Below are 27,157 nucleotides of genomic sequence, written 5' to 3'. Positions count from 1 at the left end.
CAAACATTGCAAACCATGCCTTCATGGAGCATGCTTTGTGCACTGGGGCATTGTCATGTTGGAACAGGTTTTGGTCTCTTAGTTACACAGTGAAAGGAATTATTAATGCCACAGCATACAAAGAGAGTCTATAACCAAACTTTGTGGCACACAGTTTAGGTAAGGAACACATTTACAGTAGGTGTGATGGTCAGGTTTGCATACACTTTTGACTATTTAGTTTAAGGGACCACAATCACATGTACTGAAAGGCTACACTGCCTAAACCTATCTCTGTTTAACTTCAAAAATCATGCATTTTGGGTAAAAGCATGGTTTTAATATCTTGTGATCTGTACAATGTCGTCACAGCTTATCAGCTCATTAATGTGCGTGGATGGAGATTGGGGAATGTGATAGTGATGGTAGTGGAAGGGGCTGAAGAGGAGGAGGAGGAGGAGGAGGAGGAGCAGAAGAGAGAGGAATGACTATGAGGAAGAGGAGGAGGGGGGAGAGAAGGAGTGAGAGCGGGAGAGAAGGAGGGATATGAAAGGAGGGGTACAGACAGCCATTACAACAGCACTGGGTCTGTGTAGTCCTGCTTTTCCGTTACCCGGCTCAGTGTGATCGCTGGAGGAAAGATTTCCCAGCCGTTCACAGCGGATTGTATTAAAGCCGGTGAAGCACAGGATCGTAGCCGGGGATCCTCACATCCCTGCCCGCGTGGCTGTGGCCGGGGCTCGGGGACTCTCCGGTAAGGCGCTTTATAAACGTAGCTTCGTGTGATGGCTTCTCATCTGTATTCAGTTACACTGATGCTGTTAGAGCCGGCAATTGAATTCATGCGATCTGAAAGCAGTAGATCCGTTTAGCGCTTAATAACGGCGGCATTTTCATTAGGGATCATTTCTGGTAGGAAAAAGCATCAGCTCTGTGATCTCGGCCATCATCATAAGGAATCCGGTCTTATGTTGTATGGACAAAGGCTCGTTCACTGACCATCACATCACCAGCCAAGCCCAGATTTTACTCTACATTCTCATGCAATGAGATGATTTTAATAATGTTTGACTTTGACGTGTTGTAGTAGTCACTATTGAAGATGCCTACTACGACCCTTCATAAAGCACAGTAAGACCCTTCATTAAGAACCTTTTATTGATTCCCATGAGCCAGTGAGCTGCCGGTGAGCTGCCGGTGAGCAGCCAGTAAGCAGACAGAGCAGCAGACAGAGAGCAGTCGAAGAGCAGCCAGTGAGCAGCTAGTGAGCAGCTAGTGAGCAGCTAGTGAGCAGCTAGTGAGCAGCTAGTGAGCAGACAGAGAGCAGCCAGAGAGCAGCCAGTGAGCAGCTAGTGAGCAGACAGAGAGCAGCCAGTAAGCAACCAGAGAGCAGCCAGAGGTGCCGACACATTTCTCTCCTTTAACAGCCCGTTATTCAATACAGTACAGAATCTTAACTAGAGTAACAGTCCTGCACACGCCCTAGGAATCTAAAAGTCAAATGATACATAATTAAGTTGAATGTCGAGCAAATAAAATGAGTTCCAGTTTTGAAATCCATGTTGAGGTAAGAGGAGCAGTAGTCTATATCAAATGCTCCATGCCCTAAATATTCCATGGCCTTATTAGCCTATGCCCTCTATAGCACATTTTCCAGGGATGTACAGATCCAATTTCTATTTTATTTTTGATGATATTAATACCAGATCCCTGAGTAGTGGCTCATACTAACATCCTCATAGTAACTGAACTGAGCTGAGTATTTTCCTTGTCACAGTTTTTGCACATTTATGCACATGACACATGACCCGCTGGCCAGCTCTCCCCATCATACAACAGCTACCATAGCTATTACATCTGAGACACATGAAACCAGCTTTGAACTGCTACTCTTCCTACATCACAAGCACACTTGGACTTGGCTTTAAACTCACTTTCCCTGAATACTTTTCACTTGTGCCACTCAGGAAGACATTTTAAATAGAAATTAGGTTACATATTTGGACATTATGGACCATCTAAATACTGTATAAAGATGTACTCTAAAATCTAAAGGTACAGCATCTATGCCTTACCAGATGAAAGACTAAAAACCCTTGATTGTACCAGGTCAGCACTGAAGAAAAGCATAGTTCATTACTGTCACTTTCAGATTACAGAACTGCTTTTGAAAGGATATTTTTGGTGGACTGTTTTCTAACCCAACACCCAACACAGGGAACATTCCAGTATGTAATACAACTGTTCTGTTGCCTTATAGACTACCATGTTATTTCCATGTCAGTGTAACCACTTTTCTAAGAATACTCCATTAGCTGGCCTCTTTGGATTGATGGATGCGGTCGATGGGGGCTGACACATTGTGGAAAGCCACAGATTAGCAATTTTATATTCTCCTAAGAACCTATTTCGTAGCCTAATACTGAATGATGTCCAGTGTCAATTTAACTTGCTTATTGTTCTCAGTGTAGCACAGCAGATAGACATCTCTGTTATAGTGAGATGAACCTCTATTCATTCAGTGAACAATAATCCCTGAATAAGTGCAGTGCACTAAAGAATGTATGTCAAATGGTCAACGTATTAATGATGTTCTTTCTTCAGTGAGTGCTACTTTAAGAAGCCTTGCTGCCTAGTCAGGGTGCTAGTGTAACTCTGTGTGAGAGTTGGGAAATCCATCTGTGTGAGAGTCTTCTGAGGTTAAGTGTTTCTGGCTATCTGTACCGAATTCTCTCCTCCTTCTTCATGGTGTGATTAAGCATGATGCCGAGGCATCAGTTTTTTTTCAGTGAGTGTGTAAATGCTCTGCCAATTGGACTGAGACTTTAAATCAACACAACTGCATCTGCTCTGGTCTGTCAGAGTGTATGTAAAGAGACTGAAACAATTCAACCAGGTTTTTGCACATTTACAAAACACCCTGCCTTTTCTCTTTACATTGTCCCTCTCAAGCATACATTTTACATTGTACCTCTCAAGCATAATGAGACAGTGTGGTTTTGGACCTGGGCTATTTATATATGCTAGCTGCAACAGAATGAAAACATGGCAGCGAAGGCCTGGATGTTTATCAAGGTTTAGATACATTAAGCTTACTCTGAGATCTTTCCTGCTCTTTGCAGAAAAATGTAACGGACCCAGACATACACAGGAAATACCTGTCAAGTGGACATATATACTGATCATTGATCTACACAAAAATCCACTCCCTTCCATTTAGACTATACTTGTGGTCAATCCAGGATACAAAGTTAACTCAGGATAGTTTCAGATGAACTGGAGGTCATAAGAGCTCTTTTCAGATTCAGTCTGATATTTTATTAGAGGTGACAGCAGGCAGGAGGGGTGATTTTCATCTACCTTGCACTTAGTCAGTGCTATTGATCTTTCAGCTAATATGGATCTTGGAGATGGACAGATGTCTAATATAATCTTGCTCCCATGGGTCTCATTCCTTCTGTATCACAGTGGGTGTGAGATTGCTCTGAGCAGTCATCAGAATGTTCTATATTGATCTGGACTTAATCTTTATATTAATAGATCATTAATGATGATGATGAATTTTCTCATTTTTCCTTCCATCATCATTCCTTGAGTCACACGAGATCAGCACATCAATGTCTCTGTTACTTTGAGTGTAACTAATGTGCAGCTGATACTCTGTAATTAACTGACAATGCAAACAGCTTTGTGTTTATTTCTCATACCGTGTTGAAGTTCTTAACCAACTCCTTCTGCTTTTTTCCAGCTTGACAGCGACATGTCTTCTTCTGACGAGGAGAGCCTGAGTGAACGCTCGTGTGTGAGTGAGCGTTCTTTTCGTAGTGAGCGTTCAGGAGGATCTTTGTCTCCATGCCCTCAAAGTACCTCCGGGCCAAAAGGTGACACTCTGCCTTGGAATCTGTCCAAACACGAGAGACGCAAGCGGAAGAGCCAGGATTCTGTGCTGGATCCTGCAGAGAGAGCTGTGGTGCGAGTAGCAGGTAGGAAATCCATCTGTCTCTGCGTCTGTTATTAAAGAAACCTTATGGGAATGCCTGAGAGACTGATTTAAGGTTGGTTTTGAGTTGAGTAACATCACAGGATTTGAATTAAAGTGAGCTAAAGGAGGTGTTTATAACCACTTAGTAATTTAGATCATGTGTTCAGGGGGATTAGTGTAAAGAAAAAACAACAAAGGTGTTTTTTTTTTCTTTTCAATGTTTCACATAACTAGGTTAAACTCCAACTCCAAACTCCAAGAAATATAAAATATAATGTGATTATTAATACAGTGTATTTTATTCCTCTTTACACCACGGCTACTTGCCAAGCAATACATTTCTAAACTCATTTAAGAATGATACATCACACGTTTTGCTTGTTTGTAGTTACATTTCTAAGACTTTTGAGACTGCTTTCAAAGATTTTAAACCGATTTCTTCTAGATACCTTCACCATGATGATAGGTTTGAATTTTTTTCAAATAACAACACATTGGAAATTTTAAGTTACTGTGGAGCATTGACCATAGTTCATGTGGAAGGTGTTATACAAAATTAAACAAAATGTCTTGTGGTATAATAAAGAATTGTTATCCATTGGCTTATTTAGGCAAAGCTTGTAAATCCTGTCACATATTGAAACTGTGTAAAATGATTGGACTTCTGGAGTTGGTTGTCTAGTTGGCAATAAAAGAGAAAAAGCTGAGCTAATTTCAGACAATTCTTTTCCCATCTGTCTTAGTTATATTGCTACTTGAGGGTATTTGATTACTGTTGATTAAGTGTGTTGTGTTGAATGTGACATAGCCAGGGATGAGACAAAGATCTGGACTGAACTATATAAGCAATTGAAAGAAGGCAGAGAAGAAGCATAAAAGCAAGTTGCTGTAGCATTGAGTCTGGTGATAAAATAAAAAAAAAAGTGTGTGAGAAAAGGATTCAGTCATAGTTTACAATTGAAAACAGATTTTCACATACTGACTGCATGGTGTAAATGCTTTGCACATTGAAGCCAAATTTAGTTTGTAAGTCGCAGTTTGACTGCTAGGTGTGGGTTCTGAGCAGTTTTATGTATTATCTCAAGCAGGCTTTTATTTTCTTTCTGATTTCATAATGATGGAAATTCCCCAGCCACGAAGAGCAAATCTACAGAGTATCGGCAGAGCTCTGGCATTCTTATTCATTACATATGGAAATGCAATAATATCACTAGGAATGGGATTAAAACAAGTTGCCACTGAGTGCGAAAACTGATGACTAGGCAAACTCCATATCAGCATCTCAGACATGAACGTCTCCAGGGGCTTTTCTACATCCGTTATCATTTTTTTCACACAACTCAAGGCGCCTCAGCCTGACTCCCCTGTTGCCATAGGGACACATAAACTCTCCCAGTCCTTTAGTTACCAAGGCTTTGGTGAAAAAGAAAGCACACTGGGAAGTAAAAATGGCAAGAAAGGCCCAAAACAAACAAGGAAATACAGAGAGAGTGAGCATTTGAATTTTAATTTGAGCTTGAAAAAGACGGCGCAGATGTAGGAGGTGGGGGGTGAGGGGCAGAAACGAAGGACTGGAGTGCAATCAAGTGAAACAAAATGAAGAAATAAAAAGGAGAGGAGAGAAAGTAGGAGTGTTAGTAGGGCCTCAGATAAATTCTAGGGTTGAAAGTAGAAGGTGTCGAAGAGAAAAAGTAAAGATAACAAAGAAGCTAAGAGGCAGAAACAGCTAGATGAGATGAGAAAAGTGATTGCCGTGAAGTAAGTAAATGAGGTCATTCCCCTTATATTTTACTCAGACATATTTTCCATATCTTAGATGTAGTGTCATTAGGTTACTCGCTCCTCTTAATCGAATAGTTCTGCTTAATGATTTCAGCTGATGTCTCTTAACTCAGCTTGAATAAATTAGATATGGCAACCCCCACATCAAAGAGTTCATTAAGAGTACTTTGGATAGTTACCAGTTTCAGCTTATAAAGGGTTTGTAGGACTTTTTCTCATAGAAGAAACCCTCTTATGTAGGGTCATATATAGAACCTTTATTGGTTTCCAAACAGATTCCCAGACCTGGTCCTGGTAGCCTTTGCCCAAAAGGACTCCATCAGAAAAAGGCTTTGTGGTGCTTGATGGAGTTGCATTTCTAATAGTGTATGCATGATTCAGGAAAATATTGGGCTTTCTGAATGGACAAAAATCGCAAGGTTGACAAGACAGTAGAGACACCTCTATTTTGTCCAGAGTGGAATTTGGTGGGCCACATTCATTCTTTTCTTTTTTTATAGCCTTGATAGAGACCAGTTTTTTATCTGAGTAGATATTATTGACAGCCGCTCAACTGTGATGAATATATGAGAACATCTCTTATCTGTCTAAAAAAATAAGTACAATACAATACAAGTGGATGCTTGTGTTTTGGCAGTTTCCTACTAATGTCTAAGTGCAAACTAGGAACATGTTTAAATATGAAAAGCTTCCACGAAGAAGATGATAATGATTATATTATTTACAGCTGAGATTAGGTTTCACTATAAGTCACAATCACAGCAGCTGTGTGTATTGCCAAACTTCCGACCAGCTCTGAATTATTACCATCTGACACATGTCTTAATGTAGAACGCTATGTCATTATTATCAGTGAAACCATCCGGGTGCTCTGTGATCAGCAATCTGGGTTTATTTATTGCATATTTCTAGCCATTACTCCAATTCCTTGTGTTATTTTGATGCTGTCACTGTGACCAACAAATGGAGACATTGTAAATATTAAGGAAAAAAATAGAGCAGAGGGGTGATGGGTCTTTGCCTGTGTTACTGTTCACGTTTAATCATCATCTGCACTATTCTTGTCTCACCCTGTTGTGTGTAATGTGTCTCTGGCTGATGGATGCAGAGGAACAGTGGGCCATGGCTGACTTCAAGTGTATACAGTACATGTTGAAATTGAACTGTTTAGCTTTTCTGCATGTTCTGATTGATTTGACTAAAAATGAGTAGACAGAAACATACGGGACATTATCCTTTCTTTCTGCACGATTCACTACATATACTATATTTTATCACATGTAAGAAAAATAAATGAAACAGTATAAAGCAGTCGATAGCAGTGTCTTGCATAAAATAACTGTATTTGGTCTTCTGATGCCAGCAGCTGTTTGAAAGGAATCCACCAGTTTGCTTTTAATGTCAGATACCATAATTGTGTTTTTCATTAAGAAGGGAAGGGAAAATGAAAAATGAAGGAATCTTGGGTGTTTCACAATAACAGTGATAACTTTTGTTGTGGAATTTGCACAACATTAAACAGTACACTGTGTCACCAAAAATTGTGTATGTATGGCAAAATACTGCTTAGGTACCATGTCAGCATGGATTATTTTAATTCAAGTCAAGAAGCTTTTATTGTCATTTGAAACAGCATTCCTCCAGGACCATAGTGCTACACAAAACAACACAGTGCTACACAAAACAACACAGTGCTACACAAAACAACACAGAGCTACACAAAACAACACAGAGCTAAGGACTGTAAGTTGCCCTAGCCACATAAAGTGAAACGTGCACAACCCAGAACAAACAATGCAGACAGACAATACAAAATGCTACAAGACAAAAAAACACACGAGATAACACAGTCCAGTGTGCATTCTGAATGTTGTACAAAACATAGTGCAAAGGTATAGAGCTGTAAATGTTGGGATTTAAACAAAGGGTTAATGTAAACATATTTTCCTGTAATATAACAGCCATTTTATGTTTTTCCCTTCTTATGGAATTAAACAATTACACATACACTACAGATATTTAGGATAGAGGTTAGGGTGAAAAATGCTGCTGTATTCCTTTAAGTGCTTGTTATTGTTTGACATTTCTGATAGGAACCCCCGTCTCTGCTAGTAAAGGGCGAATGTCCTCCATGCTGTTAACTCCTGTGTTTTAAATGTGTTTTAGGTCATTGCATTGTCTCTTGACTGTGGAGAAGGAATGAAACTAAACATACAAAATGTTTCGGAAAATACTGTATCTGTACTCATGTTGTATTTGCAGATTTGCAGATTATCAGGCTTCAGCATTACATTATAATCCGTTGTGTCAGCAAATAAGCAAATAGTAGGCTAGTTTTTCCTGTATTAAGAATAGACGAGAGGTGTTTTGCAGTAGTGGCTGCTTCAGTATTTTTCACCATGACTGTCTGTTTTGTCCTTAGTTACAATTTAAAAAAAGTTTTGAGTTTGTCCTACTTAATCACACAAAAGTGCAAAATATATTCATTCTGAGAAAACAACAGGAGCTAAGAATTGTGTGGTTGTGCCACAATTACAAAAGTTTTCTGGAAGGAAATGACATCCATTGTACCATGGCTGGTGAATGTGGGCTCTTTAATCTAACCTAAGATCTGCTTCTTCAGTCATAATACACACCTTATCATTCATGCCTCATTAAAGCTTGCCCTATAACTTACATTACATATTTATAGCTTACAAATACACTAGTAGTTTATAGAATATAAAATATATATATACAGATACAGTACAGTGTTATACAGATACAGTTTTATACAGATACAGCGTGTGTCCTTACTTATTTTTGAACACTAGATGGCACAGTAAGTGGCTCATTAGAACCAAAGCACTGGCATCACAAACTGCAAACATTGGACTCAATATTGTGTGAAAGCAGATAATTATAGTCCTATTAAGTGAATTGTCTGTTCAGGTGATTTAAAACAGATTCATCCATGATCAACCATGATTAAATTTGATCTCATAGCAGAGCAACAGAAGAAATTTCATCAATATTTCATATTGTGTGCTTGTATTATATTTCTCATTGAAATAGTATTAGTTAGTATATTAGGTATAGCTGGAATATGAGCCTTTGGTTTGATCCTGAACTCAGATTACTGTCTGTGCAGAGATTCTGTGCATGTTTGCTCTGTGTCTGTGAGGTTTACTGCTGGGTCCTCTTTGGTTTCCTCTATCTCCCCAAAACATGGCAGCAGGTGAACTGCCTCAGCCCCTAGGTGTGACTGTGTGGGTAATTCCAGGGATAGTCTCAGGATCCAGTTTGTTCTGGTTTTATTTTAGAATTCAGGAAAAAAAAATGAACTCAATGACTGGCTCATACCCTATTCACTATTTAGTGCAGCCCCCCCGAACCACAGAGGGGAATATATAGTGATCTTCTGACAAGTGTGAATGTGTGTGTGTGTGTGTGTGTGTGTGTGTGTGTGTGTGTGTGGTGTCCTGCAATTGACTGATGTCCACATTCAGTGTGTATTCCCACCTCGTGATCAGTTTTCCTGGGATAGGCTTGGGATCCACCATGACTCTGAATGAATTGTACTAAATGAAACTAATCATCTTTATTAAATAAACAATGGGTAAAATGAAAGTCTTCCACCTTTCGTTATATTGCATCATTTCAGTGCGTAAATGGGAGCCAAGAAACGTGGAAAGGAAAGGAAATTAAAAGAAATGAAAACCTTCCTGGTTGGTTGGTAAGGGTGCGGTTTAGGACACGGCTCTGTCACACCAGGACACGTCACCGGAAGTGGAAAGTGTTCGTGGGGTTTTTATCTGCGCCGCTCCACTTTGACCAGTGAGGGGCGACATAGGCTGAGATTTACGCGCTGTTGTACGGGGAATGGAGGCATGGATGACAAGCAGGAACTGCGGGAAGAATAGAGAAAGACGAACCCTGTTTGCACTGGTGAAAGGAGAGGGAGGAGGACAAGAGGATGACTGGACGTGAACTAGAATAGAAGCGGCCATTATAGTGAACATCCAGCCGCCACCGGGCAACCGGGAACATACCGGTGAGCGGAATATAAGGTTAGAACGCGGACAGCCCACTGCGAGCGCCTCCCCAATCTCTCTCTCTCTCTCTCTCTCTCACACACACACACACACACACACACACACACACACACACACACACACACACACACACACACACACTTGAGAATCTCCTCCAGCACACACACACAAATCCCATTCGCCGGCTAGGACGCAGGAGAAAGGCTTGGAATAGCCGTGCGCCGCTGGTGCCGCATCCACATATGGATTTCCATAACCGCGCCTTTATATGAGGATTTGTTTAATATGTAAGCGAATTATAGCAATATTACCTTTTTTTTTTTTATTATTATCATATCTAGGAATCGCTTAAGTAAATTAGGATAGTAACGCTTTCGGTCAGAGGAAGCAGATTCAGAGAGGACATTATTGTCCGACATTTGAAACCCTGGTGTGGATGAGAGTTTAAACCCACAGTGGATTTAAAGCCCAGCCGCACTGACAGCTGCCCCCGGAGCGCCGGCTCCTCTGTGCCGGATTAACTTCACTGCTATAGCGGGGATCCAGGATACCATGGCCGGCTTCATCCCGGGTTTACTGCCCACTACTCATTCACAGGAGAAAGAGTTCGCCAAAGCCTACGAGGATGTCCTGGAGAGATATAAAGGTAAACATGAGTTATATTACACACAACACAGACTGAATGTACATGTGTATGTATAGACACAAACCCCGGGGATCTGAGATTATGGACATGTGATTATTAAAGACGCAGCATCAGTAAAATCTACCGTGCATTGTTTCTTAACTACATATTCAATTAGTTAAAAAATAAATAAATAAACAAACAGTCTTAGGTTTCAGTCAGGCTAACTGTTCAATTTAGAGTAAAGCAGATAGAAAAATACTGAAATGTGCTTCATGAGAGGTGTTTGGTGGTGTTTTAGCCTCATTGTAGTTTCTTTTTGATTTAAAGGTGGACAGTTGGGCTGTTCAGTGTCCATGTGTTTGTTAAACAGAAGTAGGGCTTTAAAAATAAATAGCTCCAGTGAAATGAATAGCTTTGGAGACACTGAGGGAGGGAGATGGAGCAGAGGGTTTGTAATGCAGCCCTGATGAAAAGGGGCTCTTTTAATTATTGATTGATGACAATGAAATCCGAGGCCATGTGAGAGGGTCAGTTGGTGTAGGACAAGTGAAATAAAGTTATGAGTCCATATGAATATGACACATGGATATTATTATTATATCATTTTGAAGGTCTGTACTTTATAGCTCTTGATCTCCAGCTTCCTGATGTAAACCTCTCCCAGGCTTCCATATGTCTGTTATGTGGCTTACATTTAATCTCCATCAAATTACCGAGCACTTATTGTGATCATAAAACCATACTGTGCTAAATAAAGGCCACGTATGAACATCATTAATATATCTTCGCCTTTGCTTGCTCACATACTTTATGAACCTCCAGGGACAACAGATACAAATTGGCTAGCATTACCACATTTCCAGAACCACTTTTCTTATGGCCACCAGGGGTGTTTTTATTCTGACGGATGAATGGAGTTCTGGCCTTAGGTTAGAAGGTTCATAAAGCTAATCTTTGTATTGTGCATTGTGTTACATAGTCACACTCACATTGTAATGTTTTACCTTTACATGTTTATATTGTATTTCATTTGCTTGACTTGACTTTTCCAATCCACCCAATACCTACACGTTACCTAGCCAAGTTATGCAATTGACCTTCTCATGACTAAGCACTTAAGACCGAACAGTCGCTGTAATCCACAACGTCAGTTGTGGTGTAGTTTACCTGCCACTTCTCTCCCCTCCCCTCCCCTTCCCTTCCCTCCTGTCCTGTCTTGTTTACACTACATTTATCTTGTGTTTTGAAGTGAATTCCATCATTCAAACCATTGGCTTGGGGGGGTAGGGTAAATCCTTGGATGTCTTTGTACGTTTGTGTTACTTATGTTGCTTCATGAAGTGTGTGAAATCTGTTGAAGCATCACTTGGTTCAAGTAGGAAACTTGTGATGCAGGTTTAAATAATTTAAGGACTGGAGTTGTTTTTCAACATGCAGGGAGTTGACATGAGTTTAGAACAATAGCAGGATATCTAAAAGTGTTTGGGTGCCCGAAAAGGAAAAGGGACAGTCATACGATTAAGAAGGAGATGCAAAAACACTCACAGAGGAAACATTGATGCAGAAACCCATATGGCCTTCAGGTAGTGACCAAGAAAGATCTTCTGAGCAAGAAATCCTGATATCCAGAGGACCTGCTGGTGTTGAATGACCAGGGGTTTAACCATAATTTTTTTAATGCATCAGATTTAAAGAACATTATCATTCACTTGGATCTAACATTTATATTTTCTATAAAAATCAGCATGGTTTTGCACTTCCACATGAAGTCGGCCAGCCAAGATATGCATTGTAGTCCTTGTAGCTTCTTTAGTTTTACACTGGAGTTTCTGTTATGTAATAAAGATATTTTGTGTAAATATATGCATCTAAACATGTAGAGCTGATAAGTTATATATCACACAAACGTAAAACAACAAATCCTATTTTCTTTGCCAATACATTTCACGAAGGTTTGCATTCAAGCATGTTTACTGCCATCCTAATATTGTTATACTGAAACTATATATTTTAAATGAAACTTTTGTCATCTTTGGCTTGAAACTGACATATTATTGTGAAGGTGAAAGTCTTTGGAGGGTTCAGCAAAACAACTGTGGATGGTTGTGTGTCAGTGGGGCTAAAACCTTACTGTGTTGTAGCCAGGGACATTATAACATGTCTGAGTTTCACATGCTGGTTAATAGTAAACTAATTCCCTTTCACTGTTTAGTTCATTGCCCTAAAACCGTCAGCACATACACAAACACATGAGGGAGGGTTAGAAGGGGAGATAGTAAAGAATTGTAGCAGTCTGTGAGCATCCTATAAGTCCTTATTATTATTATTATTATTATTATACAGTGTCCATACACTAATCTAGTGCATATCAGTGACCACTGCTTCAATTCTGTTAGCCATTGTCCTGTTTGCTGTAAGCTGTGTACAAATCTGTCTGCTTTTAAAGCAGTTCTTACTTTTTGGTATCATTTTGACTGCCAATTTGGAAAGTACCAGCGCTTTGTGCTTTTGAAGGAAGCTCTGGTTAGGAACGGAAACTTAAGCTGGAGTGCTGAAGGAGGCAAGCAATCACTGCTACAATTTATTTTCTGTGTCCTCAATCCCTTCCATCGTCCATGACAGAAATCAGTGAACATGGCTACATGCTCCGTTTGCCTTGACCTTTTCTTTATTTCACTCTCAGGCTCCCTCTGTCCTGCCACAGAGTCACAGCATTTCTGGCCTCACTTCCTGTTTGGTGTACATTCTCCTGCAGCACGTGACTGTTCCAGCAGGAAGAGAAACCGCTCACAGAGCAGAACAGACTTTTATTCTGTTCTTCTTGTTAGCCTTCTTTGTGATTCTCTGTCCTAGAAAGACCATTTGTGGTATAACTCTGGTCACTTTGCATGAGACACAGTTTGGATGTTTCTGTGTTTGGTGCACAGTACATGTGTATGTATGTAACCGTGCGTGTATTGATAGATGAAGAGCTACTAAAAGACCTGCTGTTTTATTGATGCCATTTTCTAACCACATTGAGATGCTGCCTAGTATATCCTACCCCTCATAGGTGCCAGCTGTCAGGGGTTTTAGTGTTATGGCTGATCAGTGTGTGTGTGTATACACACATGCGTACTATGCATTTTGGTTTATGTTTATAACTCTCTTTTTGAATGTTTGCCCTCCCCACCCCACACGTGTAGAGATGCAGTCCCACTCCACAGCTGTAGCTCCGGCTGAGGGAACTTCTATAAAATCCCTCCTGTTGTTTCTTAAAGTACACATACAAGAGCTGCTTTAGCTAAACCTTTGCTTAATGTTTAAACATTTTTTTTTTACCTAACCACTATTTCCAGGAACCGCACTGTACGTGTAAGTACCAGGAATGAGAATTTTGACACATTTCCTGTATTGAAAACTGAAAAAATTCTTATACTGAATTTTCCCAGGATGCGCAGGGTCTAGGGTTTGAGAATGAGATGAGTTTTTCTGTGTTTTTATTTTTTTTGGAGTTTCAAATGTTCTTATGTCTGTAGTTTGTTTTGAGTTCCGCTAACCTCCCCGAAACAGCAAGTTGTCTAGTCTACATTCCTTCTTGGTGTGAATGTGTGTTATGCTCTCAGATATTATTCCATGCAGGATGTATTCACACCTCATGCCCTGTTTTCGGTACAACATCTCAGTGATTATACGTTTAGAACAATCGATAAAGAGGCTCCAGATTGGTCAGAGGATGACCTCAGTGCTCCCCGCATTAAACACACACACACACACACACACAAACACCTTTAGCACCTCTGTCAGTTTGCTGTCTCTGCACTTTACTGGATAGCTACATCAGGAGATGATATAAAAAAAATAGATGTGGTCTTAAATAAAGTGTAGAGTGTACTTAAATGCGTGTAGTGGTCAGTGGGGGTCGAAAGCAGGAGAGCTGGAGAGGACAGACGGAGAGAAGCATGCAAACTGTTAATGAATAAGTCAACAGTTAAAGGCACTGGGACACAGCAGCTCAGAGGGGCATTGATTTTAAATGCACCAGAAACCTTATCCAATCAATACACTACCTCCCCACCATCCCAGCATTCCCACTTCACTTTCTTCACCGTTCAGTTAATTGACCTGGAATATCCGCTGTCTGAGTCCTATGCTAATTCTTTTCTTATCCACAGTGCAGAGAATTAATGATAGAAAAGGTGTGTTTGTACCATGGCTCAGGACATCACGTGCCATTCCCCGGCTGAAATAGCAAGGTTATATATGTTTTGTGACATTTCCTCATCCTCTGAGCAGTCAGGCTATGGGAAGCACCTGCAAGTTTCAGGATGGAAATCAGCACAAGCCAGTTCATCCTGTATGGCCTTGGATGAAACACAGCCTTTGTGTCTGTTTGTGTTGGAATTGATCATGTTTGGGAAAGCTAGGGACAGATCCATCCAGCTGTCATTCTGACATCTCATCCAACCGTCTCCGTTCTTGGGGAATTGACTGATTTAGAGATAGCGTTTATAGATTGTGGAAGGAGAGAACAGAGATGCAAGAACTCATCCATCACCTCTATATGTGCAGATTAGTGCGAGGAAGCACCCTGGAAGAGGCTGTGATGAATATGCCTGAGCTGTTAAGGCTGGACTGAATTACATTTGTATGTAATTTGTCTTATAAAAGTGTTTTTGTCAGCAGCACTGAATGGTCTAAAATTGTGTAAACATTCACCACTAAATGCATTAGTTTTAATCAATAGTATATCAATAATATATTTAATATGATGTGTAATCTGTTTTAACATAAATCTCAAATCAGTGTCATAGCATTATGACTCAACCATGAATGAATCAATAAATGAGGGCCAGACATCTTTTCAAATGATTTGCCCTTCTGTTGCTAACACGCTCGTCATCCATCAATCAATAAATCAGTAAGTTCACAATCTAACCTGAACTCTGACATTAGCATCTAACGATGCATGTTAAATCTGAGAATCGGTTTCCTTATATTCTAGCAGCTCAGAGGAGAAACTCCACTCTCTGTGGCACAATGGAAAAAAAAAAAACAAAGCGATTGGAGCAACATCAAGTTGGTCAGTAAAAAAAGGAATATTCAGTGAGCTTTTCTCTTTTTCCACAGGTGTTCGGATGTTTTAGGTGAAGCCACGGTCAATTTAAAAATGGCATTTTTAGGTCTTCAGAACTTCCTCATTTACAGTGAAATGTGAAAACTATTCAGCCATGTCTGATGTCATTTAGACAATTTTATTTGTTTTGCATTGCGGTTGCAATGAGGCATCACAGTGCATTCAGCCATCTTGAAATTGTGGAGATCATATGATAGTCTTACATTAGAATTTACAACAAGCTCCATCTTCCCAATTTTACACTCAAACACATTGATCCGCTTTGGAGAGCACGTTCTTAAAGATGCAGTTTCATTGGATGAATACAGTTTTAGTTTAAAACAAAACATAACAACCAATGTGTTTACAGATTTTCCAGGTTCATGAGGACTAGGCCATGGTGCTACAACTGGTTGGATTTGTGAGTCTAAAACAGAGATTTTCATACAGAAATCAGAAACATTGACTGTCCTGTTAAAGCACCATGTAGGATATTGTACCAAAGTCCATTTTCTTCTGATGGGCTAAGCATCTATTATCTCAGGAAAATGTTATATTTACAGGTTTCTGTTATACTTTATTCTGCATGTCCTTCTCATCTACAAGTTTGCTCTTGAATGATCGGTTTAATCTGTTGAACTGATTACAGCTTGTTTTAATCTGTGTAAACGGTTTCATCTGTATTTTAAGATTATGATATGCCTCACTGTGATAACGAGACCCCCACAAGATAACATAGTCTTGACAAAGTATATGATAAAGAGGTTCAATTGATAGACATGAAGAAAATGACTTCATCCTGCTTACATCATTAATCAGCATGACCTGGGTAAAGATATTGGGGTCATATAAACAAAACCAAACTGCCTGGGGACAGGTTTTTTCTGTCGAACAGCATGCGTGATAGCATTGCAAATCACTCTCTGTATGCTGATAATGTTTTATTAATTACTTAGGTAGATGGATGCACTTTATTGGTCCCTGAGGGGAAATTTGGGGAACAGTTAATAACGAGTCAGCATTTTAATTGATTGCTAGCTGAAACAAGATTTAAAAAGGTTTTGTCTTTCTGTATGCTGTCCTAGTGGTGGCTTTTAAACGAGTGCCATAGCAGCAGAAACAATCAAAAACTTCTCACTTCTCACAAGAACTGGTCTCCGACTGTCTTTGGCGGCAGTGTCGCTAAATTGGGTGTCAGTGAGCACGTCTTGTTATGTTCGTCAAAACTGATCTCAACTCAACACCAAAGAGCTCTTTTATGAGTGTAATTTTATTCTGACAGCAAAATCAGGCCGACAAAGTGTAGAGTGAAAACAAAATTGCAGGCTGTATGACTCCGACAAAGCAATTGTGAATAATTAGACTTAATTCTCTGTTCTTTTAATGAGTCAAAGTTCCTTGATACAGTATGTCCAGGGACAGAGCAGCATGTGATTCTCAGATGAAAGGAGGAGTGACGTAGCTCCATGATTGAGGCAATATCTGATCTCACTTACTTATTAAACACAACAGGACCTACAGTTTCACAGTTAGAGGCCACACCCTGCACTGTTCTGGGACATCACTTGACCTTTACTGGTGCTGGGCTTTTGTGAAGAATACCACTGTTGGCTACTAACAGTTTTGTTTTGGGATATATTTAGAAAGTGGCTTAGACCTTCTGCAAAGCCGTGTCATTTATTCTTGGTGTGTGCCTCGTAATTTCTGTGCCAGAAATCAGAAATCTGAGCTCTTCCTTATTCTGCAGGACTGACTGACCCACTCAGCACAAAGTTGTGCTGCTGTTTGTGATTTCTGACTGTAATGCTCTGGTGAAGAGCTGTGCCGAGTGCTTCCTCTGGGTTTACGCCTGCTTTCAGGTCTCTCTCCTTCTTTAAACGATGAACGTTTTCAGGCTGTGCTGCAGTATACTAGACATGGTGATGTTTCAGCACTCTTGTTCTGAATTAGTTACAGAGACAAAGGACTTGTGTCGTCACCTTTAGTAATGTTCATATTAAATTATTTAATAATAGATTGTGTGTGTGTGTGTGTGTGTGTGTGGGGGGGGGGTTGCATGTGTGTGTGAATACTTGAGATAATGAAGGAAACACCATGCTGAGAACCATTACTGGCCTGATAACAGTTCAGTTAGTGCTACTGTTGTGTCTGGCAGTCTCCGCATGTCCCTGCTGCTCCACTCCCTCTCTCTTCCCACACATTCCCTCTTTCTTTCTCTGGATTTTAGTAGGTCAGTAGTTTCCAGGGGGTGAATCTGGAACACTAACAAGCTATACTCCTAATTGCAGAGCTGAAATTGCCAGATCACGAGACCTGTCTGTTAAAGGCAGTGACACCATTTGGTTTTGTTTATTTATTATTTGCCTAATAACGCTGTGTTAGACTGAAGCATGTTATAAACGTCCTGTCCGCTTCACACGTTTCATAAGTCCCCTTTGTCATATTTCTGTTGTCTTTCACTTCGTCACTGCTGCACTTCTTCCAGTTCTTCAAGCTGTGTGAAAGGAATAGTAATCAAGTGGTCTTTATGCAAGCTCAGCGTCCAGCTGGTCACTTTTCCGTTCCTTTTGTCAGATATTCTCTGGCCAAGGACAGAGGAAAATACAGCCAGAGGGAAGAGGCCTCGGGTTGGGGACTTGGGCCACTCTGTACTTTTCATCAGTAGTTCTGAATATGAATATTTCTTTTCAGATCGGTGCAACTAACAAGCATACTAGAAAGCATGACTACTTTGTCCTGTTATTTAAATAGGCAACATTTTTACTTAATTACTTAATTACAGCGGTTTCTTGTTAGAATTCAGGGTGGGGTCAAATGTTGTTCAAAAGGCACCAAAATAGATTTTTAAGTACTTGGAGAATTTGATATTTTGCATCTGCGCTATAGAAAGTGAAATTTGCCAATTTTCTAAGCAAAATAAATTCATTTTGATTTGATTTGTGTAGCACTTTTAACGATGTCCATCGTCACAAAGCGGCTTTACAGGAATAATTCAGAATCAAAAAGATTTTGTACATAAATGTCTATTTATTCCCAACGAGCAAGCCAGAGACAACAGAAGCAAGAAAAATCTCCCTGAGACAATACTAATAAGAAACCTTAATAGGAAGCAGACCCAAAAGAAAACCCATCCTCAGTGTGACTCGAATCATTTCCTTTCTACACGTGTACTCTATAGAGTCCAGTACAGTTGTGTAACCAGGAACTTTTGAGCAACTTATGAGTAGGTGCTTCAGCATAATTTCTGAAATCGTTATATTTTCTACATGCATTTCTTCCATTGATTTGCTGTAATTAATATTAATTTTAGATTGAATCTCAGGTCCTGTTTACTGTGTGTGTTTAGGAAGTCCCCTTATGGGTCGTTTTTTAGAAACACAATTCAGAAAATGTGTTTGTCTTTTAGGCAACTAGAACGTATCTTAAAGATTTAACTGTTTTTCTATTTACTGAATCCTCCGATAAAACTGAGACAGTATTTGAATGTCGATTGCATTACAGTCACTTCCTGTTTTGTTTTTTTTTGTTTTGTGACCCGTGATCTTATTTGAATATGCCATTGGCATATTTTAGGACTGATGATGGCTTGGTCCATTTATTTCAGCGATTTGCACTCTAATATTTGACGTTGAAGTGTGAACTCTGAGGTATTTCACCTATATTCTAGCTCATGTGACCCCCCGTGTGAGGAGGTCAATCTGTCCTAATCATGATATTTACTCTTCAGACCAAGCCAAAGCACAAAAATGGACTCAAGTCCAAGCTTCACATTTTTCTTGTAGCAGCAGCGCTTGAAGTCGTCATCTGTTATAATCTAGTCTAGTCCTAATTTTTTGTTTGCTAACCCTGTAATTCCTCTAATCTCTCCATTTTGTTAATGATTGTATGTACAAATACAAACAGGTCATGAAACCGGTTAGATATTGTTACAGGAAATAACTTTGCTCATCTAGTGAGACAAAAGAAAAGCAGCTGAAAGTGATGATAAATTATTTCTGTGGGTGAGGTTTTAAATAAAGTCTTTAGTGATGGCTTTTGGATTGACCGAGTGTGATCTGTGCATGCATTGTCTGATCTGAATAAATAGAGCTTTGCGTGTGTCTTGGAGTTATTTGTATGATTTAAGTGTCTAATTCTGACTCTGTAACTATAGAAGTAGCTCCAACCCACAAATCCCTAACCCACATGAACGTGGGGACATTTTTAAAAAGCTGCGTTTGTGGTTTGGTTACATTAATCTTTTCCACTTTTTAAAGTTTTGCCATTCATGATGCAAAAAAGAAAGAAAGAAAAGAAGCAAAACACATGACGTTCCCTTGTAACATTGGTTTATTGTGATTCTGCAGTTTTGCGGCATGTAAATAGTTAGATAAAGATCTAGACAGCAACATCAAGCACAATTTCTTGATCCATAACATTTGTGTAGATTTACAAAGTGTTAAAACATGAACTGACGGTGATTTTAAAAGTAAGTAAGTAAATAAATAAATAAATCACACTGGGTCTTCAGCCTTTTTGGAATTCAAAAGTAAATCACTTTAATGTGAATAGAAAGGCAGAATTAAAAGAAGTTAAAATAAAATACACATCTTAAAATTGTATTAGTTACTGTGGGCTAGGCTCTGTGGTGTTTGCAGTGTGTCACTTTTGATCGAATGTTGTAATAGTTAGTTGCGTATTAGCTTACTATAGTTTTCTTTTTTTCAGTTTCATATTTTAGTTAATAGGAATTTAATTCAATATGATTTAATATCAGGCAAAGTTTTGTATAGTATTGTTTTGAATAAGGAGATGTGATGGCACTTCGATACCAATACAGTATCATGGTATTGTGTATCACGTCTCATAATACAGTACATTTTTACCCCAATCACACCTGCCTGAAGCTGTTTGACATGCTGTGATTGGCACGAAACAGGAACTTGGTTCAGCACCGTTCAGCTAGCAGAGGTCTGAAAAGTTTTTATTATTATTTAATGTATAAATGAATAATATATAAATGGTACAAGGTAAAGTTCAGTTTAGAGAGACACAGAGTGAGAAAGCGTGAGCGCGTCAGAAGTGCATTCCTGAAATAGCAGGGAGAACTCAGGGAGGAGTCGGGAAAGAGGAAGTAACACAACATGCAACCAGCCTCTATTCAAAAAGCAGGAAATGCAAGAACTGAAAGCCACGCTCAGCTGATACACAATGATAACATACAAATATTTCGAGGTTGAGTCACGTGTCATGTTTCTCTAACGGACAATACAGTCATTGAAACGAGAACCTAACAGGCAGGGCAACTCTACTCAACGCTGATTTTCCATCACATAGTACTCAGCTGATGAAATGTGCATTCACTGGCTGTGACGTGCTCCGAGTTTGATAGAGCAGTTTAATGGAGCCTGTCCAAGTGTGCTGTTCCTCCTCATCATTCTGCCCCACTTTCAGCTCTGACCTTTTCTCCGCTGATGCTTTAGAGCAGCGAGCATCACTCCACTTCTCCCACACTCTAACACTGCAGACATGGTGGCCTTGTAGAAGTTTATGGACCTAAAGTGCTTTATTTAGTCAGTAAACGCTTCAGGCTCTTTAGGCTGTGTTGGAAACGAACACGAACCAATTGTTAATGAAATACTGTTTTATTATGTTCATTTTTAGAATGGCTAGCTAATGAACAGGACGATTGTGTTCAAACTTTTGTGATAAAGTTACAGGCATGTGCAGATTACAGATTACATCAAGTGAGGATTGCTACTCTCTTTTTCGATTGGTTTAAGACACCACTTGTGACTTTCACATTCAAGTCCTAGTAGAAATATCATAATTATGAGGTGTGCACATGTGAACGCTTTTTAATTACAGCTTGGGAATATATTTTTCTCTCTGAGCCCAACTAACAGAGTTGGAGCCGGTCAATAACAGAGTCAAAATCAGCTTTTGTTCAATAAACCTGACATGTGAGGGATTACATTAGATTAAATTAGATTGGGTTCTCAATATTCAGCTGAACAATGGAGGAGGATTTGGGTTTTGTCTTGTTAGACAGAAAATATGTCGGATATCTGCGGAATTCCTAAGGCATCCTTGATGTAGCTTTTCTCGCTAAACTACAGAGCTATGATCTAATTGGTTGGGTAAAAAAGTGCCACTTGAAACTTCCTCTTCCTCTGTTTTTCTAAGCAAAAGCATCAGTCAGATCAAAAACAAATTTGTTTTATGGAAAAAGAAAGCGATTTTTTGCTTTAGCTTCACGGAAACTTCCTATAGATGCACCTCGGTTTTCTTTGTGCTGTTTAGCATTTATTCTGTTAGAAGGGAGTTAGACTCTGCCTCAGACGTCACACCTATAAACCGTTGACTGAACGTCTGATGCATATGGCAGACAAAACTGGAAATGGTTCAGAAATTTTGAAGTCGCCATCTGATTGGTTGGATTCTACCAAATTTCCGGTAGTGACACTCCACTTCCCTCATGGTAGAAGGAAGCTGTCGTGTTTATAACTGTGACAATGAGCGCTTATTAGGATCAGCTTAACTCTGGATTTTCCAAATGATGTTAAGTTCACTGTACAGACTCATTAATTTACACGACTTTCATAAATAAACAGTTTATGGCTGCTCGCCGGGCTGTTTTGACATTTAAGCATGATGCTGAACAGAAAAGCTCTGACTGGTTGCTTTAAATGCCCTATATTTGCTCCTATGCATTAACGAGCAAAGTAGTGGATTTGTTTAGTCCATGTTAGCTGTGTTTACCCATCTCCACCATTCGTGATGACCAGTGCAACATCTGGCATCTCACTATAATGTCCAATAAACCACAATATAATTGAAGTTAAAGTTAAATATGGCAGACTAAAGCTGCCCCAGTTTCATCTAGAAGTGTGTTTCTCTCTTCGCTGCATGAGCACTATTTAATTATTGATGCTGTGGTCTCCTGCTAATAGCTGTCATGCAGAATCTCAGGTCGTTCAGGTCGCCAATCTATTTTTATGAAAATGCTTCTGGATATTCAGAAGCATGTGGGCACAGCCTGCTCTAGCTGCTTCACAAGATCATGTCTGAACAAGTCGGAGGAGCTTGTGCGCCTCACCGTGGTGTCCGTACTCTGCGTGTAGGGTTTTAGTGTGGAGCAAGGAGACGAGTGCTGATTGGCTGCAGACACGTGGTGCTTTGATTTCCTTTAGGGAAAGATTTGTATCATCTTTCCCAGGGTTCATTATGTAGCTGTGAATTGTGCTGTTTTTTTTTCTTTCTTTTTTTTTTGAGGGTTAGGTTTTCTTATTTTCAGGATTATAGACTCTGTAATGATTATTGGGTAGCGAGCGTGTGTGGGCATTGTGTGTTTGCCTTGCCAAATTTAAAGTGAGGGTGTTTGGTGTAGTAAATCATCTATAAGCCAGACACATGATACGTGATGTTCCTGTAGACGGCACACCTGGATCTTTTGTCGTAACGGTGTGTAACTTGTGCTTTGTAGATTATAAGGGAAAAGCAGTTGCTTATACAAGCACAACAAATCTCTCTCTGTCTCTCTCTTTATTTAGAAGATAAAGCTGCACCCTGAAACCATAACAATGTTGTTCCTACTTCTGCCTTCTGACTGTACTGGATAAATAGCTAGTTAATCTATCTAGATGTATCTAGGTTTTCAGCATTAATGCTAACTACAGTGTGGAGGAGGCTTTGTGTGTTGAAAGATCTTCAATTTCACATATTATAAATCTCTAACAAGCTCTAACATGACCCGATCTCTCACAACACTCTGTCCACCATGGGTTTTTTTTGTGTGCTCAGCCCCTGAGCTGATTTGTGATTGTTCATGTGATGGAAAAAAAACAAAACACTTAACATCATTTGGCACGTTTCTGAAACGTGGAACTCTGCTCTGACAGGAAAATAAATCGTTCTCGTATTCCTTTCGCCTTGAGAGTCACTGAGAATTTTTTTACTAGCGAGACCTCGAAGAACATTTAATGAAGAAGAATTATTATTGTGCTCATTTGGGCCTCAGGATAAGGCAGGGCATGAGGGCAGAATATTCCTAACAGAGTCATTATAGTTCATTAAACTGTGTAATAATACCCTAGACATTACTCGTTGGACTAGACACTGTATAGTAGTACAGTGTAATATTGAATTGGGAAAAGGCATCCTGCTGTTCCAGATATCTGACAAGCAACTTAACTGATAGTCTCATTACTTACCTGACTGATCAGTTTCTATACAAGTTATAATAATTTAGATATACTAATATATATGTTTTGTATCAGAAAGTTTCTGACCAGCATGTCAGCATCCAGTTTGTCTGTTATGTATGCTATAAGCTATGAGGCTATGTTATGAGGTCACAAACTGAGCTCATACTGTATGTAAAATAACTAATACTGAGAAATAAGACCATGTTTCCAAAAGAAACAAAATATGAATTTAGTGCTTTGCTGCGCTAGACTCAGACACCTGACTATGTAATTGGTCTCATCCATCTAAATGGAGTGAACCATTTGTAAATGTGGTGTTTTTAAATAAATAAATGTTTGTTTGTTTTTTTATTTAGAATTCATAAGCATCTAAAATTTGAAGGTGTTTAAACTATTAAAATTCTGAGCATGCTTATCTAAACAGAGGTAAAATGTCTTAGACAGAAAGCTGAGTGTGTTGACTAATTTTATATTAGAGATGCAGCAATTATGTTTAAGATTTAAGGCCAGTTTTAGAGGGTTAAGTAACATACGGGGTTAAGTTTTCGTTAAGTCGTTAAAGTGTTAATCGATTGCAGCTCATTCTGATCATCTTTGAAATGGCTCTTCTTTTCATATCGGACTGAATTTGTGTCTTGCTTACGAAGATTAATGTGGTGGGCCAGCAGGCGAATGTTTGAGCCCCCTCTCTCACCTTTGACCCTTTACACAGCTCTGGTGGTGCTCTGCACGCTTCTGTGTCCCAGGGGGCCTCAGTGTCTTTTAGGCTTTTGTGCATGTGCACTTGTGTGTGGAGATGTTGTCATTCTTAAATGCAAGTGCAGTACAGATCTGCAGAGACCGCAAACATTTTTTCTTCTTTGCTTTCTTACTCTTAAAATACCCATTTGGTCACTAATTCCATCCAGTCCTTCAGAATAAAGAAAGCTTTTGATTGTGGATGTTGTCAGCAGATGTTTTCAGATTTCAGCTTCCTTCTCCTAATTGCAGTGTAACCATGAGACATTCAGTGGCGAGTCTTAGATAAAATCCTCTTCTTTGCTTTGTTTTTGTTAACTAACTCTCCTTAAGCCAATGTCAAATACAGCATCTGATCAGATACTGTACAATAAACTAGAAGCAAGACGTGTAGCAGGTTAGTTGCTCCCACTTTATAGACTTCAAGTTTGAATCCCAGGTCCACCAAACGTCCACTGCTGGGCCCCTGAGCAAGGCCCCTAACCTGCAATTGCTCAGTTGTCTAAAATGAGATCAAAATGTTATTGGCTTGGAATAAGGGCAAATGCCATAAATGTTTTCTCCTGGATGCATCTCATCTACATTGATGTTTGGCAGGTCGTGTTTTTTTGAGATTCTTTTCACCTCACACTGGCTTTATAGAGTAATTATTTGTGGTTATAGCCTTATAGCATATAGACCAATATCCCCCCCCCCCCCCCATGACTATTTACATATTTCCAGCCACTGTATGCATTTATTTCATACACACACCGTAAGCTCTTCCTGATTGACTGTTAGGTGTCCAGGCTTTCAATAAACTGTGTTGGTTGTTTTCAATCTAGAAAGACAGTATGTGTAATATTTGTGTGGTGATGCAGTCTGCCAGCTATGTCAGTAATAGATTAGATATCCAATTAAAATAATTTAGAGGGAAGAAAAAACACTTCTAATTACTTTCTCATTCCACACATAAATGTCACTGGATGTTTTGGACATGGTGTTGGGTTTAACTGCAGTTTTTGCTCTGGTTATTTAGCCTACGACTCAGTTTACCCTTTGAAATGCCTCAAACTGCAGCTCTAGGTGTGTTTAGTACATCTTGTTTGGAGCCACTGAAGCGCAGGCTATGAAGCTGCCTCACTCCAGCTTCACTCCACATCATAGCACTCCTCTACTGCCTATTACCACACACAAACACACACACACATACTCACACATCAATAGAGAGAGTGGGGGAGCAACAAAATGGAGAGGAAAAAGACCCAGAGGCGAGGGGGAGGAGATGCAGAAAGCACCGCTGTAATGAACGAATGAAAATGTTGCTGCTGCAGCAGAATTCACATCACACTCACATACTTTCTCTTTTACATTTGGGCAATCTTTCTGTTTCACATTAAAAATTTTTTATCCTAATTTCAAAAGTCCGCAAAAACAGAAAGTTAAGCTAAAATACTGAAAATTATGTAATAGGGTTTGAGGAAAATACTACAATATCCAAACTTATTGGCCTACAAAAATAACTTTAAAAAATAATAAATGACATAAAAAAATCCAAGTCGAATCTTTCTTTCAAAATCATAGTAAATCACCAGGACCGTTACAAAGTGTTGACATCAGACTTCTTCGGTCAGACTGAAGTGTTGTTTTTCAGCTTAGATCTGTAAAGGACACAGCGAGGTCTCTGATCTGTAGATAAAAGATCTTCTATGGTTCAATGGAGACTTGTGTGTCTTCAGAACAGTGTTAATTTAAAGATCCCTACCTGATAGATAATTACTTTAACCCTGCCTCTGTCTGAGAGACAAAGACAAGAGTAGATGGAGGGGGTTAAGAGGAAAGTGAGCGAGTGAGACAGGGTGGGAGACAGGTGGGGTTTTTTTTTTCCTACTATAAGAGGATGGAGTTTCAAGAGCTGGGAAAAAGGTTGTGGGGCAGGAGCATGGTTTTTGAGGGCAAGAAAAGTAAGTGTGTGTGTGTGTGTGTGTGTGTGTGTGTGTGTGTGTGTGTGTGTGTGTGTGTGTGTGTGTGTGTGTGTGTGTCTCTAAAGTGGTTAGCAATTCAATACAGTTCTTTTTTTTTCTCAGCTGCTTTCGCAGTTGCCCTGTGAGTGCTTGGATTCAAGGGTGTGTCTGTTCTTTAAGTGTTCACTTGGATCAGGACTTACTGTGGGAACATACACACACATACAGACAGACAGGCAGACTGACCATGGGGTTCAGAGCTGCATAAATAAAATGACAGCTGCTGCTGAGACTTAACATGATCCAGTGTGATGGATGGAAATGGAATTTCAGGGCAGGGTTGTAGTTAAAATGTAGCTGATGTGTGTGAGATATATGAGCTGGACTGATGCGATGTAATGAGGATGCTTACAGCTCCAATAGAGGTATAAAAGGGCCAGAGGGTTCATAACATCCAGGAAAAGCCATGTCCTGCATTTTGGCATAAAAAACAGTTTTTGGTGTCTGTATAAATTTTTCTAAAACCTTTCTGACTGTGATTTTCTCATGATCTGATCACATTTTTTTGGGTAGATACAGGGTGTCGTAAAGAAGCCTAACCCTGTTTTTAAAAAAATCTGAAAAGCTGCATTACATTTTAATTCAAAACTATAGAAAGTCCCTGTGAAGTCACCATTCTTTTTTCTCTCTCTTAATGTTGCATCTTCAGACTTCAGCTTTGTGTAACCGTAAACACAGTTTAGACTACAAAATCTGTTTAGCGATCTCCCACAGCTGTTGAACCCGATGA

General features: G+C 39.5%; 1 protein-coding gene across 14 annotated transcripts in view; it reads left to right on the top strand.

The window, feature by feature from the left end:
- The first annotated feature begins 522 nt into the window (after positions 1-522).
- macf1a (microtubule actin crosslinking factor 1a) overlaps positions 523-27,157 on the top strand; it is a 155,493-nt gene continuing 128,858 nt past the window's right edge. For 11 of the 14 annotated variants that reach the window (XM_047807950.1, XM_047807954.1, XM_047807949.1 and 8 more), the window contains exons 1-2: positions 524-733; positions 3,728-3,962. In XM_047807950.1, the coding sequence (XP_047663906.1) occupies positions 3,740-3,962 (223 nt within the window). In that variant the 5' untranslated portion in view covers positions 524-733; positions 3,728-3,739. Of the gene's footprint in view, positions 734-3,727; positions 3,963-9,896; positions 10,424-27,157 lie in introns of those variants that run through there. The other 3 variants (XM_047807948.1, XM_047807937.1, XM_047807942.1) reach the window with 2 other exon arrangements.

The sequence above is a fragment of the Tachysurus fulvidraco genome, chromosome 24 (assembly GCF_022655615.1).
Source record: "Tachysurus fulvidraco isolate hzauxx_2018 chromosome 24, HZAU_PFXX_2.0, whole genome shotgun sequence".
NCBI lineage: Eukaryota > Metazoa > Chordata > Actinopteri > Siluriformes > Bagridae > Tachysurus > Tachysurus fulvidraco.
This window is presented reverse-complemented; position numbering and strand designations above follow the sequence as displayed.